Source organism: Carettochelys insculpta, chromosome 3, assembly GCF_033958435.1.
Source record: "Carettochelys insculpta isolate YL-2023 chromosome 3, ASM3395843v1, whole genome shotgun sequence".
Lineage (NCBI taxonomy): Eukaryota > Metazoa > Chordata > Testudines > Carettochelyidae > Carettochelys > Carettochelys insculpta.
The window spans coordinates 43,946,154-43,959,451 of record NC_134139.1 but is presented as its reverse complement, the minus strand read 5'-3'; the positions used below and the strand labels follow the sequence as shown (position 1 = coordinate 43,959,451).

General features: G+C 45.9%; 2 protein-coding genes across 10 annotated transcripts in view; both read right to left on the bottom strand.

Moving 5' to 3' along the window:
* The window catches only part of LTBP1 (latent transforming growth factor beta binding protein 1), a 336,231-nt gene that overhangs the window by 79,163 nt on the left and 243,770 nt on the right, over nucleotides 1-13,298 (bottom strand). The gene's annotated exons all lie outside the window — the stretch shown is intronic.
* Nucleotides 2,366-8,356, bottom strand: LOC142010111 (meiosis-specific kinetochore protein-like). Its single transcript, XM_074988377.1, is given in 2 exon segments — nucleotides 2,366-2,378; nucleotides 7,341-8,356. Coding segments are annotated over 2 exon segments (1,029 nt in total).

The window sequence follows — 13,298 nt, the reverse complement described above, 5'->3', positions numbered from 1 at the left end:
ATCTCATCTATTTTCAGCACCCCAGCTATCTAACTCTAGCTACTCTTGCTTTTGTACAGGGCTGTCCCAATGGCATGGCAGGACTTACTGTACCCCTGGCTTGGTTTCACTAGCTAAAGTGGCATTTGTTGAGATCTTGGGGATGGGGCACATTGAGGTGGGACATTGAGGCTATCTTGGAATTTGTTCTATGCAGAAGCATATGGTAGATAAATGGTGGGAGGACTACAAATGCAGGCAGTGTGAGTGGCAAACAAAGATGGATGATAATGGAGGACTACTGGAAGAAGAGGTTGTGTGTGACTGGACAATCTCATGCAGCTGCAGAAAATGGTTCAAAAATGTACAGGGTAAGTGGCTGCATCAGCAGATATTCTACTACGATGTTGAAGCTTAGTCATGTCAAGAAAACTTATGCCTAACCCTCAGGGCTCACATTGATAGATCCAAAAGTAACTTCCATCTACATACAAAAGAACCCCATGCTACTCACAACACACACACTTTCATAAAAACTAAAGTAACATTTTTATGGTTGCAAAGTCAAGCTTTCAGAAATTAGGAAATGTCAGAATTAAGTTTACCTATGCAGCCTGAATTCGAAACCCTTGTGCATATGCTTCATGCTCTTAGTCTTTAATTACATGGCCACATATTATTTTTCCATAGGTCTCCTGTGTCATCCAATGGATAAAACGCATTCAGTCTCCCCAGATCCTGGTGCCGTACCAATAACCAGACTCAATGTTCCCCATCAACAATGCACACTATAACTTCTATTCAACTCTGGTCTCCACTATAGTTAAGACAAGTGGTTTCTTTCTCTATGGTGCACAGACATAAGTAGTGGCAGTACTGATAGCACAACGGAGACAGTCTTAATTCTGGTGCCCAATGCCACAGTGGTTCCCAGGAGCCTGAAGGAGCAATTGCTGGGAAAGTTTTCCTCTGCCTCTACGTTCCCTGGGTTGTCACATTACCAATGCAGATTAACATTCAGAGAATTTAGCAACCAGATTATAATAATTGTCTCCTGAGCATGTGCAAATAGTAATTTTTCAATGGCTCAGAACTTGGACAAATTTGGGTTATTATGAGAACAGCGAAAGGCACATCACTGACCACCTCTTCCCAATTTTCAAGTCTTTGCTCCAAAACATGGAGGCACAAGAGCTTCTGATTGAAATGGGTGTAAGACTTTTTTTTAAAAACACGGTCAAACAATACATTTTCCCTTAAACATGTTCTCAGGAACAGCTGGACCATTTTTGTGAAAAACGTACTCCCCGCATTCCTCCCCCAAAAAAGAGCTTGAGGCACACAACACACAAAATGTGTGCCCATATAGGTGAAGCCTGTCAAAGTTACAAGAAAATTACAACAGGATCTACAATGGGAAGCATCAAGCAACCTCAGGTATAAGTGGCTTTACCAGCTCTGCCTATGATAATAGGACACTTTAATTTTGAACCAATACTCTTAAAATATGATCACTAGGTAAGATCCAGACTTATGATATGTGTTTTTGTGGGTGTGTAAAGTCTGAAGTCAGAAAGTGTAGTTTTGTAGAATGAGTTGCAAATATTGTGTGTAGTGAGGGAGAGGAGTGAAGGGGATTGTGTGGGAAATGGAAGGGAGTTATTTGAGGAGCCAGAATGGGTCAGACTGGGAAATGGCATGTGTGGGCATAATAATGTGACAAAACTGGTTCTCTTAACATGTCATTTCATTGATTTAAAGGGTGGGCAAAGGAGGGATTTTCCTTTAATCAACCTTAACTAGTTTTCAATGTAGAATTTGTTTGTACAAATTGTATGTTATATAATTGGAAGCTATTGTCCAAAATCTTAGCTAAGAAGAAACCGGATACATTGGAGAGAATGTTTTGAAACAATTAGTAGTATAACAGAAAAGTATACAGAAAATAATGGATGGTTCAAACTAGAAGGAGTTATTTAACAGATCCCCACAACAGCCAATCTATTTGCTGTTGTTACTGGATGCTGCTGTGAATGTCTGTTTTAAAGTCTCCCATTGGAAAATTGCTAAACACTTTGTCAAAGGAGGGCAGACAGAGGACTTGATGATGGCTCAATCTTGCAAGATGCTGAGCAAGACATTCATGTCTTCAACTCCCATCAAAGTCAGTGAGCATAGTGGTTGCTCAGTGCTTTGAACCCTAAAAGCACTCTCAAATCCCTCTATCTGTGATAAACAATCTCAAAGTGATGTATGGAAAGATAAAATATTATTCCTAAATTAAGACATTTTATTTTCAGACCATGCAAAGACTTTAATCTTATTTCCCAACATCTTTAGCACATGATATAAATAATCCAGTTATCATTCTCTCAACTACCCCTACCTACAAAGAACACCTAAAAGAGTATGAAAAGATCATCCCAGAGCAAGATTAAAAACCCCCTAAACCTGGTCATTGGGATTGAAGCACCTGTGAAACAAGCTCACACCACCATGTTTCGAATATCCCACTCTCACCACATTAATTTAATTGGAAAGTCTTCTCTTACAGAAGTAACTGATTTATATCCATCAGTAAAGACATTACAAATGAACTGTCTTTCCTCTCAGCTTGTGTTTGAACATGCTTTATAATCAGGTCAGAGCTTGTCCTCTGAAGCACAGGCCCAAACAAAATCTACACATTTTGCATGCATTTCTACTTGGACCCTAATATAAATAAAGCCCTAAAAACAGTATGTACTTACATTTCTTCTGATAAACACAGTTCTTCCTTCATTGCTCAGCCCCTATCTCACTCACGATCATGTATGTACATTTTATTTTAAAAACCTCAAATGACTTTACCTCAATTTGGAAACTTTTTATTGTGAATTAAAAAACAACAAAAGGTTTTCCTAAAAGTTATCCTGAGCAACCCCACATTTACTAGTACAACCACACCATAATTTCTGCTGTATAATGCTGAAAAGACCTACTTTTTTAAAATGAATGCACAAAAATGCAATTACATGTGCCTGCTTGTACGCAACAACTTCACTACTGTATCCATACTGGTTGCTGAATATGAATCCTTCTGAAAATCTGGACCAATATGTCTTATGCCAGAATAAACTACCTTAGAACAGCCTGTACCACAGCAGGTGATGAGGAGCATTTCAAACCAATATAAAAACAATGAAAAATACTTTGAACTGTCTTCTGCAAAAACATTGTAAAGTCATCTTAAGTCAACGAAAAAATGTGTGGTGCTGGACTGCTACCAGTTTCTGGGTTATTGAAACACACACAAGGCAATCAGGATCCTACAGAATATACTGCATCCGCTTAATTATTACAGAAATATGTAAATAATTTTCTTCTATGCTGAGTAATCTAGATTACAGTAGAAATGAGGATATATTTAAAATGCAATGATTTACTGTAGTTTTAATTTGCTGATCATAAAATCAGTGCTGAAGAGGTAAGGAAAAAAAATCCCACAAAACACACACTAGAGAAAAAGGTGATGCCAAAAAGCAAAGGGTACAAGTTTTCTCGGTCAGATGTGCTGGGACTCCTCCCTCATTCTATGAAACGACAGTGTCTGGCACTTTCATCCTAACCCAAAGGTACCCCTTTGCTTAATTTCTGCTGAACATAGATGAAAAAAGATGAATCTTATTGTGGATAGATTTTCAAATAATCGGATAGCAAAGGAAGAGATTAAAATAAAATGTTAGAAAGACTCCAGGCCAGCAGAAGTTCAAGTATTGCCCAAACTAACAGCTGAATTGCACTGAATTGCAAAACAAGAACTTTATCTTTGTTCTTTTGTATTTATTTTTCCACATGGGACATATGATATAAAATTTTAATCAACTACCCAGAAATTAAACATAACCATGATCAAATTAGCTATATGAAAATTAGAGGTGTATGAAATACATAGAAAGACAGACAACATGAACTGGAGAAATCAGAAATGCTAGTTTGGAAACATCAAGGAAGATCTAATATGAACATACTGCTATTAACTTGCCAATGGTTTGGCTTGCTTAATTTCACTGCCCTACATCTATTATTGTAGAATCAAAACTCTCCATCACATTGTTTTCTCCTTTTGTTCAGCATCCATTGACACAGCATTTACATTTAAATGAGCCATGGGTCTTTACACAGAAACCCTTCCCCACAGATGTGAGGTCTAAAACTTTTAAAAAAATCTGCAAAGCGGGGCAGAAGGGAAAAATCAAAAGGTGTACATAATCTTAAATTCATCAACAAATAACCAATACGTATAATATACACACTTCTCCTACACATTCCCATATGTTTGCATGATAAAAAAAGGAGCAGAGAATTACAAAAGAAAATCTTAATGTTCAACTTAAGGAGAGGTTTTAACACTCTGAAGAATAATACATTGTAGTTTTGAAACACTGTGGGACAGATATTGCTTTCAGTTACACTTGTGTAAATCCAGGAAAACTTTTACCAGATCCTCAAAGATATGTTGGTATATAACTCCCATTGACTTCAACAGAAAGTAGGCACCTAAATACTTCGGAGGACACAAGGCAGTGTTCCTTCACGTTCTCTGTATTACACTCTTATCAGGGGGTGTCTGCCTTTTAAGGACAAGGATGCAGCCAGTTGTGTTCTGGAAAGGAGCTCACCTGGCAGGTACTGGAAATGATCTTATCCAGCTTGGTAGTGTCAGGTGATTGGGTCTGATGATTACTAGTTTGGTGATACAGACGTGGGCCTCAGCTCCACTAGGGTGCCTGAGTCCAGGAGCATGCTGGGAGAATACACCCCTGTACTACAGAAGAGGACTGTGAGGGAACGAGAGGTCCTGAAAAAGAGAAGTTACTCACCGTAGTAACGATGGTTCTTCGAGATGTGTCCCCGTGGGTGCTCCACAATAGGTGTTGGGCTCGCCCGGCACCGCAAATCGGAATTCTTCCAGCAGTTTCTCCTGGATCGCGCATGTGCCGGCGCGCGCCGCTCCCTTGCGCGTCCCCAGCCACGTGCACAATCCGGTCCCCACCAGTTTCTTGACCAACCACCTCGGATGCTCCTGAAAAACACTAGACAGAGATCCAAAGCGGGGAGGATGGGCGGGTGGTGGAGCACCCACGGGGACACATCTCGAAGAACCATCGTTACTACAGTGAGTAACTTCTCTTTCTTCATCGAGTGTCCCCATGGGTGCTCCACAATAGGTGACTACCCAGCAGTAACCCAAGAAAGGAGGTGGGTAATTGGTTTATGTGCAGCTTGCCCCCAAGAGGACTGCTGTCGAGAGGCGGGTATCCTCTTGGAATACCCGATGTAGGGCATAATGCTTGGCGAAGGTGTCATAGGATGATCAGGTCGCCGCTCTACAGATGTCCTTCAATGCAATGCCCTTAAAGAAGGCTGTTGACACTGCCACCGCCCTGGTGGAGTGAGCCCTGGGCGAGGCCAGCAAAGGACTCTTTCGAAGTTCGTAGCACATTTGTATGCAGGATACAATGTGCTTTGAGATTCTCTGTGAAGAGAGACCTTCTCCTTTTGACCTGGGAGCGAGAGAGACTAGAAGCCTGTCCGTTTTCCGGAAGGACTTAGTTCTGTCTATGTAGAAGGCCAACGCCCTTCTCACATCCAGGAGATGCAGGCGTGCCTCCTTGCTGGAGCTGTGAGGCTTCGGGTAAAACGAGGGTAAAACTATTGGCTCGTTAAGATGGAATTCTGATGAAACTTTTGGAACAAAGGCTGGGTGCAGCCTTAAGGTTACCACCTCCTTTGAGAATACTGTGCAGGGCAGCGTTGCCATAACTGCTGCAAGCTCACTGACCCTGCGAGCTGACCTAATTGCAAGGAGGAAGGTTGTTTTTATCGTAAGGAGACGTAGGGGAACTGTGGCTAATGGTTCAAAAGGTGGACCCGTGAGCGTGCTGAGCACCATGTCCAGGTTCCACGATGGCGGAAGCGGTTTCCGAGGGGGGTACAGGTTTACCAACCCCTTCAAGAACCTGGTAACAATAGGATGGGCAAATACCGTGGGCCCCTCCTCTGTATGCCAAAAGGCTGATATAGCGGCGAGGTGGACTTTTAGCGAGGATAATGAAAGTCCGTCCCTCTTGAGGTCCAATAAGTATTCAAGTATTACTGGTATAGGAACGGCAAGGGGAGCTAACTGTTTGGCGGAACACCAGGCTGTGAATCGAGTCCATTTCTGCTTATAAGTCTTCCTGGTGGAGGTCCTTTGGCTGCTTTCCAGGAATTGTTGTACTCCCTCCGTGCATGTACTTTCTAAGGAGCTCAGCCATGGATTAGCCATGCTTGTAGGAGCAGGCTCTGAGGGTTTGGGTGCACTATGGACCCCTGGGCCTGTGTGAGTAGGTCCGGCGCCACCGGTAGGGGGAGTGGTGGGCGGTCCGACATGCGCAGAAGCAAGGGAAACCATTGCTGCCGATCCCACGTTGGGACTACTAGTATCATGTGAGCTCTCTCCCTTCTGGCTTTCTGCAAGACCTTGTGGATAAGCGCTGTGGGGGGGAACACATAAAGTAGGGGGCCCTTCCATGGAATCATGAATGCGTCCCCCAGGGACCCCCGCCCCACTCCTGTCCTGGAGCAGTACTGGGGACACTTCTTGTTGTGCTGTGTGGCAAACAGATCGATCTGGGGAAACCCCCATGTATGAAAGATCGGTCGTAGCAGATTGGCGCGGATCTGCCATTCGTGCGTGAGTGCGAAGCACCTGCTCAGCTGATCTGCTTTCACGTTGTGAGCACCCGGCAAGTACGAGGCTTTCAACGTAATGTTGTTGGCGATGCACCAGTTCCACAGTCGGACTGCTTCCGCACACAGGGCACGGGATCGGGCTCCTCCTTGTCGATTTATGTAAAACATAGTGGAGGTATTGTCTGTATTGATCCCGACTACTTTGCCACATATGTGGTCTCTGAAATGCTTGCAGGCGTTGAACACTGCTCTGAGCTCTAGTATGTTTATGTGCAGTGACTGTTCTGCAGGGGACCATAGCCCTTGCGTCACCTTGTCGCCGATGTGCGCTCCCCATCCTATGTGGGAGGCGTCGGTAGAAAGAAAAATAGAAATTTGTGGTTGGTGAAAGGGCACCCCTGCTAGCAAGTTCTTGGGGTTTACCCACCACGCCAGGGATCTGCGCACCTCTGTCGTGGGTGACACTACCCTGTGAACGGTGTGGGATGCCGGTTTGTAGACGCTCGCCAGCCAATGCTGTAGGCTTCGCATGTGCAATCTGGCATTCTGTACCACAAACGTCGCTGCCGCCATGTGGCCCAGCAGCTGTAAGCACGTTAAGACCGGCACCGTGGGGCTGTATGTAATGACTTGCACCAGCGTACTGATGGCGCGAAAGCGGGCGTCGGGCAGATACACCCTTGAGGTGATAGAGTTTGGATGGTTTGGATGGTGACACTTCTGCTGTCAATTCAAGTGATTTAGCTGGAATGCATTCTGCAGCAGATCCAAGGTGATGGCACGACAATGTCTCACTCTTTAACAGGCTGCTGAATTTTACTTTTTTCCGGCACTGCATGTTTTTCAGATTAATAGTTTGGTTATCAAGCTCTCTCTTTGGTCTTGCAGGTACTGAAGAGAATGTACTGATTTTTACATCAGGAGTTTTTTCCTTAGTAGATGTAATTTTGCACACTTGTTTTCCTGCTACAGTTGTTGAAACACTTATCAACTCAGAAGACTGTTTATTGCATTTCGATGTTGACTCTCTCCCAACATATCGGTCTTGATGGCCCTCTGATATGGGCTCCAATATCTCTGAGAGATTTGACAGCTGTGGCATCTTATCTATGGTCACTGCTTTGCTGCTGTCCAGGAGAGTAGAATTCTTATATTTAAGACACTCCTCAGGATTGGAATTACTTCTGTCTAAACTGTCTTCATCCCTAAATATTTCAGGTGATGGGCAACTATTCATGCTATCACTACACTCTGTACTGGAATCCATGTCCAAACAGTCCAGTAGAAATGTAGAGACACCTGTAGGCAAAGACATTCCAGAAGTAGTCTCACTGTTTCTCAAACTTTTACTTTCAGAGATGACAGGCAGTGATTCCTTCAGTAATGTAGTACTTTCCCCCCTGTTGTCTTCATTTTCTTCCAGGTCTACAATTTCCTCATCTACTTAATCACTAAGTCTCTGATCAGCTGAACTGCTTGTTCTGGTCACTTCAATGTTCTCTTTGATTTTTGGTAAGGCTTTCACACTGGGATTTCCCTTCACGCTTTGGGCATTGGACTCCCACAAGGGTGGGGCAAAGAGGCAACTGCAGGGCTGGGAGGTGCTAGCTTTACTGCTGCGTCGGGGAACGGATGCAACTGTCCCTGGTATGGGGGACATAACACTCCCAAATTAACTGTCATAATGTAGTAAGAAAAGCCAAAAAAGAGTTTGAGGAACAGCTAGCCAAAAATTCAAAAAACAATAGTAAAATGTTTTTTAAATACATTAGAAGCAGGAAGCCTGCTAAAAAAGCAGTGGGGCCCTTGGATGATAAAGATATAAAAGGAGCGATCAAGGAAGACAGTGCCATTGCGGAGCGATTAAATGATTTCTTTGCTTCAGTCTTCACGGCTGAAGATGTTACAGAGGTTCCTAAATCTGAGCCAGCCTTTTTAGGCGACAAATCTGAGGAACTCACTCAGATTGAAGTGACATTAGAGGAGGTTTTGGAATTAATTGATAAGCTGAATAGTAACAAGTCTCCAGGACCAGATGGCATTCACCCAAGGGTTCTGAAAGAACTCAAATGTGAAATTGCGGAGTTATTAACAGTGGTTTGTAACCTATCCTTTAAATCCACTTTGGTACCAAATGACTGGAAGACGGCCAATATAACACCAATATTTAAAAAAGGCTCTAGAGGAGATCCTGGCAATTATAGACCGATAAGTTTAACATCAGTACCAGGTAAATTAGTAGAAACACTAGTAAAGAGTAAAATTGCAAGGCACATAGAAGAGCACGAATTGTTGGGCAAAAGTCAGCATGGTTTCTGCAGAGGGAAGTCGTGTCTGTCTAATCTATTAGAATTCTTTGAAGGGGTTAATAAACATGCGGACAAGGGGCACCCAGTGGACATAATATACCTAGATTTCCAGAAAGCCTTTGACACGGTCCCACACCAAAGGCTTTTATGTAAATTAGGTGGTCATGGGATAGGAGGAAAGGTCCTTTCATGGATCGGGAATTGGTTAAAAGACAGAAAACAAAGGGTTGGAATAAATGGTAAATTTTCACAATGGAGGGGGGTAACTAGTGGTGTTCCCCAGGGCTCAGTCCTGGGACCGATCCTGTTCAACTTGTTCATCAATGATCTAGAAAATGAGGTAAGCAGTGAGGTGGCAAAGTTTGCAGATGACACCAAGTTGTTCAGGACAGTCAAAAGCAAAAGGGATTGTGAAGAACTACAAAAAGATCTCAGCAAACTGAGTGATTGGGCAGCAAAATGGCAAATGAAATTTAATGTGGGTAAGTGTAAGGTAATGCATGTTGGAAAAAATAACCCAAATTACAAGTACTACATGATGGGGTCAAATTTAGCTACGACAGATCAGGAAAGGGATCTTGGAGTTATAGTGGATAGTTCTCTGAAGACATCCACGCAGTGTGCAGCAGCAGTTAGTAAGGCAAATAGGATGTTAGGAATTATTAAAAAAGGGATCGATAATAAGACAAAAGATATCATACTTCCCCTATATAAAACTATGGTACGCCCACATCTCGAGTACTGCGTGCAGATGTGGTCTCCTCACCTCAAAAAAGATATATTGGCATTAGAAAAGGTTCAGAAAAGGGCGACTAAGATGATTAGGGGCTTGGAAAGGGTCCCATATGGGGAGAGGCTAGAGAGACTGGGACTTTTCAGTTTGGAAAAGAGGCGATTGAGGGGCGATATGATAGAGGTATATAAAATCATGAATGGTGTGGAGAAAGTGAATATAGAAAAATTATTTACCTTTTCCCATAATACAAGAACTAGGGGACACCAAATGAAATTGATGGGTAGTAGGTTCAAAACTAATAAAAGGAAATTTTTCTTCACACAGCGCACAGTCAACCTGTGGAACTCCTTGCCCGAGGAGGCTGTGAAGGCCAGGACTCTATTAGGGTTTAAAAAAGAGCTTGATAAATTTTTGCAGGTCAGGTCCATAAATGGCTATTAGCCAGGGATAAAGTATGGTGCCCTAGCCTTCATAACAAGGGCAGGAGATGGATGGCAGGAGATAAATCACTTGTCTTCTGTTCTCCTTCTCTGGGGCACCTGGCATTGGCCACCGTCGGCAGATGGGATGCTGGGCTTGATGGACCTTTGGTCTGACCCAGTATGGCCGTTCTTATGTTCTTATGTTCTTATGAGTTTATGCGTGCCTCTATGAACTCTATGTCCTGTGTGGGGTTGGTATTTGAGTTCGCGAGGTTGATGACTAGGCCCAGCGAAGAAAACGTGTCTGCTGTGACGTGTATCATGCGTAGGACCTCTGTCTTCGAGGCTCCTTTCAGTAGGCAGTCGTCCAGGTATGGAAATATGAATACCCCTGTCTGTGCAGGTAGGCTGACACCACTGCTAAGGTTTTGGTAAAGACTCTGGGGGCCGAGGAGAGGCCAAACGGAAGAACCCTGTACTGGAAGTGTTCCTTGCCAACCATGAAGCGGAGGAAGCGCCTGTGTGCCGGGTGGATCGTTATATGAAAGTAAGCATCTTGTAAGTCGAGGGCTGCAAACTAATCTCCATTGTCCAGCGCCGTGAGTATGGAGGCGACTGTAATCATCTGAAACCGTTGCTTGCGCAAGTAGCGGTTGAGGCCCCGAAGATCTAAGATGGGCCTCCAGCCTCCTGTTTTCTTCTCTGTGAGGAAGTAGCGTGAATAAAACCCTTTCCCCTGGAATTGTTCCGGCACGCTTTCCACCGCCCCTATGAACATAAGGTGGTCCACCTCCTGTTTGAGCCTTGCCTCGTGGGCAGCGTCCTGGAGGTGGGGACTGGAGGGAGGCTTCGTCGGTGGGAGCGACTGGAAGGGGATCGCGTAACCCGTGGCTATGATCTCCAGCACCCATTTGTCTGCGGTGATCTTTTGCCATTGGGAGTGAAACGGTCTGAGGTGATGATGGAACATGAGATGAGAGTGGCGTTGCGCGATGGTAGTGATAGTGCAGCCCTCGACATGCCCGTCAAACTTGTTGCCTTTGGGCCTGTCCCGAGGGTGTACGGCTTTGTTGGGAACGTCGCCTGGGAGTTCTGTACTGTTGCTGCTGTTGATGTCGCCCTTGGTTGTAGCCCCGCTGATACTGCGCACGCTGTGGTTGGTAAGGGTAGCGTCTTTGCTGAGGGTAATATTTTTTCTTCCTATATGGAGGGGTATAAATACCCAGGGTTCTAAGTATAGCTCTCGAGTCCTTACTGGAGTGGAGGACCGAGTCGGTTGAGTCTGCAAACAACTTTTGCATGTCAAAGGGAAGATCCACGATCTTCGCCTGTAGATCCCTCGGGATGCCCGATGTCTGGAGCCAGGATTCTCTACGCATGACCACTGCTGTAGCCGTTGAGCGTGCTGCTGTATCTGCCACATCCAGGGCGATCTGGACTCCCGTCCTCGAAGTGGCGTAGCCCTCTTGCACAATTGCCTTATCCTCCGGAAGTGAATCCATGAGAGAAGTAAGCCTGGAGTAATTATCGAAGTTATGGTTTGCTAGGTGTGCTGCATAATTTGCTATTCTCAATAGCAGGGTGGAAGAGGAATATACCTTCCTGCCAAACAGCTCTAGCTTCTTGGCATCTTTGTCCGATCCCCCCGATTTGTACTGAGGAGTCTTTGACCTCTGCTGGGACGATTCGACCACCAGTGAGTTCGGTTGTGGGTGACTGAAAAGGAACTCCATGCCCTTTGCCGGGATGAAGTACTTCTTGTCCACTCTTCTATTCATAGGCGGAACAGAGGCCGGAGTCTGCCATATGGTAGTGGCTGACTCCATAATGGCTTCGTCCAGCGCGATAGCAATTTTGGATGAAGCTGGTGGTCTCAAATTTTTCAGGAGTTTGTGATGTTTCTCCTGCACTTCTGCCGTTTGAATGGCTTGCATGAAAGCCACCCTTTTAAACAGCTCCTGAAACTGTTTAAAGGTCATCCGGGGGAGCAACATCCCCGGGGGCTATGGCCTCACCTGGGGAGGAACCACTAGGGTAAACCTCCCTCGAACTCTCAGGTTCCTGCGGTCGATGGTGTACCTGCTCGTTGGAGGATTGCGAAGGAATGTCTCGGGGTTCTAAAATTAACTCCCCTTGAGATAACTGAGTTTCCATCCCCGCCTGGGAGCGTCCACGGGGGTATTGGCTGGCCGGGGGGGACCTGCCCCTGGGCGTAGGCCTGGGGTGTCTGTGTCCAGCATGATAGGAACGACCATGGTAGCATGGGCACGGGTCCAGGGATGGAGACCTGGACCACTCTCGGGGTGTGTACCCCCGATGTCTGGGAGAGCGAGACCTCCGCGATGACACAGATAGTGGTGACACTGGTTTGTGATAGTATTCCAGCGGATCCAATCCCAGAAAGGGCGAAGGTGGCCCCAGCCATGGTGACATTGGTTGGAGGAACGGAGAAGGAGGTTCTGGATAGGCTGGTGGAGACCCAGGCCTTCTGGGCGGCGTGTGTAGCACAGGGGGAGAGCTTGTTGTTAGCAGCAGCACAGCCCTGTCCAGAGAAGGGCTGCGGTGCCAGGTTTTTGCTCTTGCCTTTCCCCTCCCCTGCAGGGCTGGCACCGCCCCCTGCCGCGGCGGGGATCTCGGCCCCGCTGTCGGCGCCATGCTCTGCCCGCTCAGCTGCGGTGCCGTGTGGATAACGTCCTCCGGTGCCTGCGGGCTCCGTGCCTGCTGGCCCTGCACTGTTGGTGCTGCGGGGGTCGGTGCCGCCTGTGGCAGTGCCCCCAGTTCCTGCGCTGGCCCGGCCACTGCTCTAGGTGCTGCGCGTGCCGGCTGTTTTGTAATCCGAGGCTCAGCCTCTGCCACGTGCGCTGAAGCAGTGCCACTTACCTGAATATGCGGCTGGGGGCTGTGTGCTCCGCCCGTCCCACTCGCTGAGACCGCCGGCAGGGATCGAGCTGGGGAGAGCTTCCTCTGTTTTTGCACCGAGGGGGTCAGAGAAGCTGCCTTCCTTTTGTGGAACCCAGACCCTTCTGATTGCCTCTCCAGCACGTCTGGCTGGAGGGCCTTATCAAACAAGAGCATTTTAAGACACATTTCTCTGTCTTTTCTTGCCCTGGCTGTGAGCTTAGCACGGTGGGAACA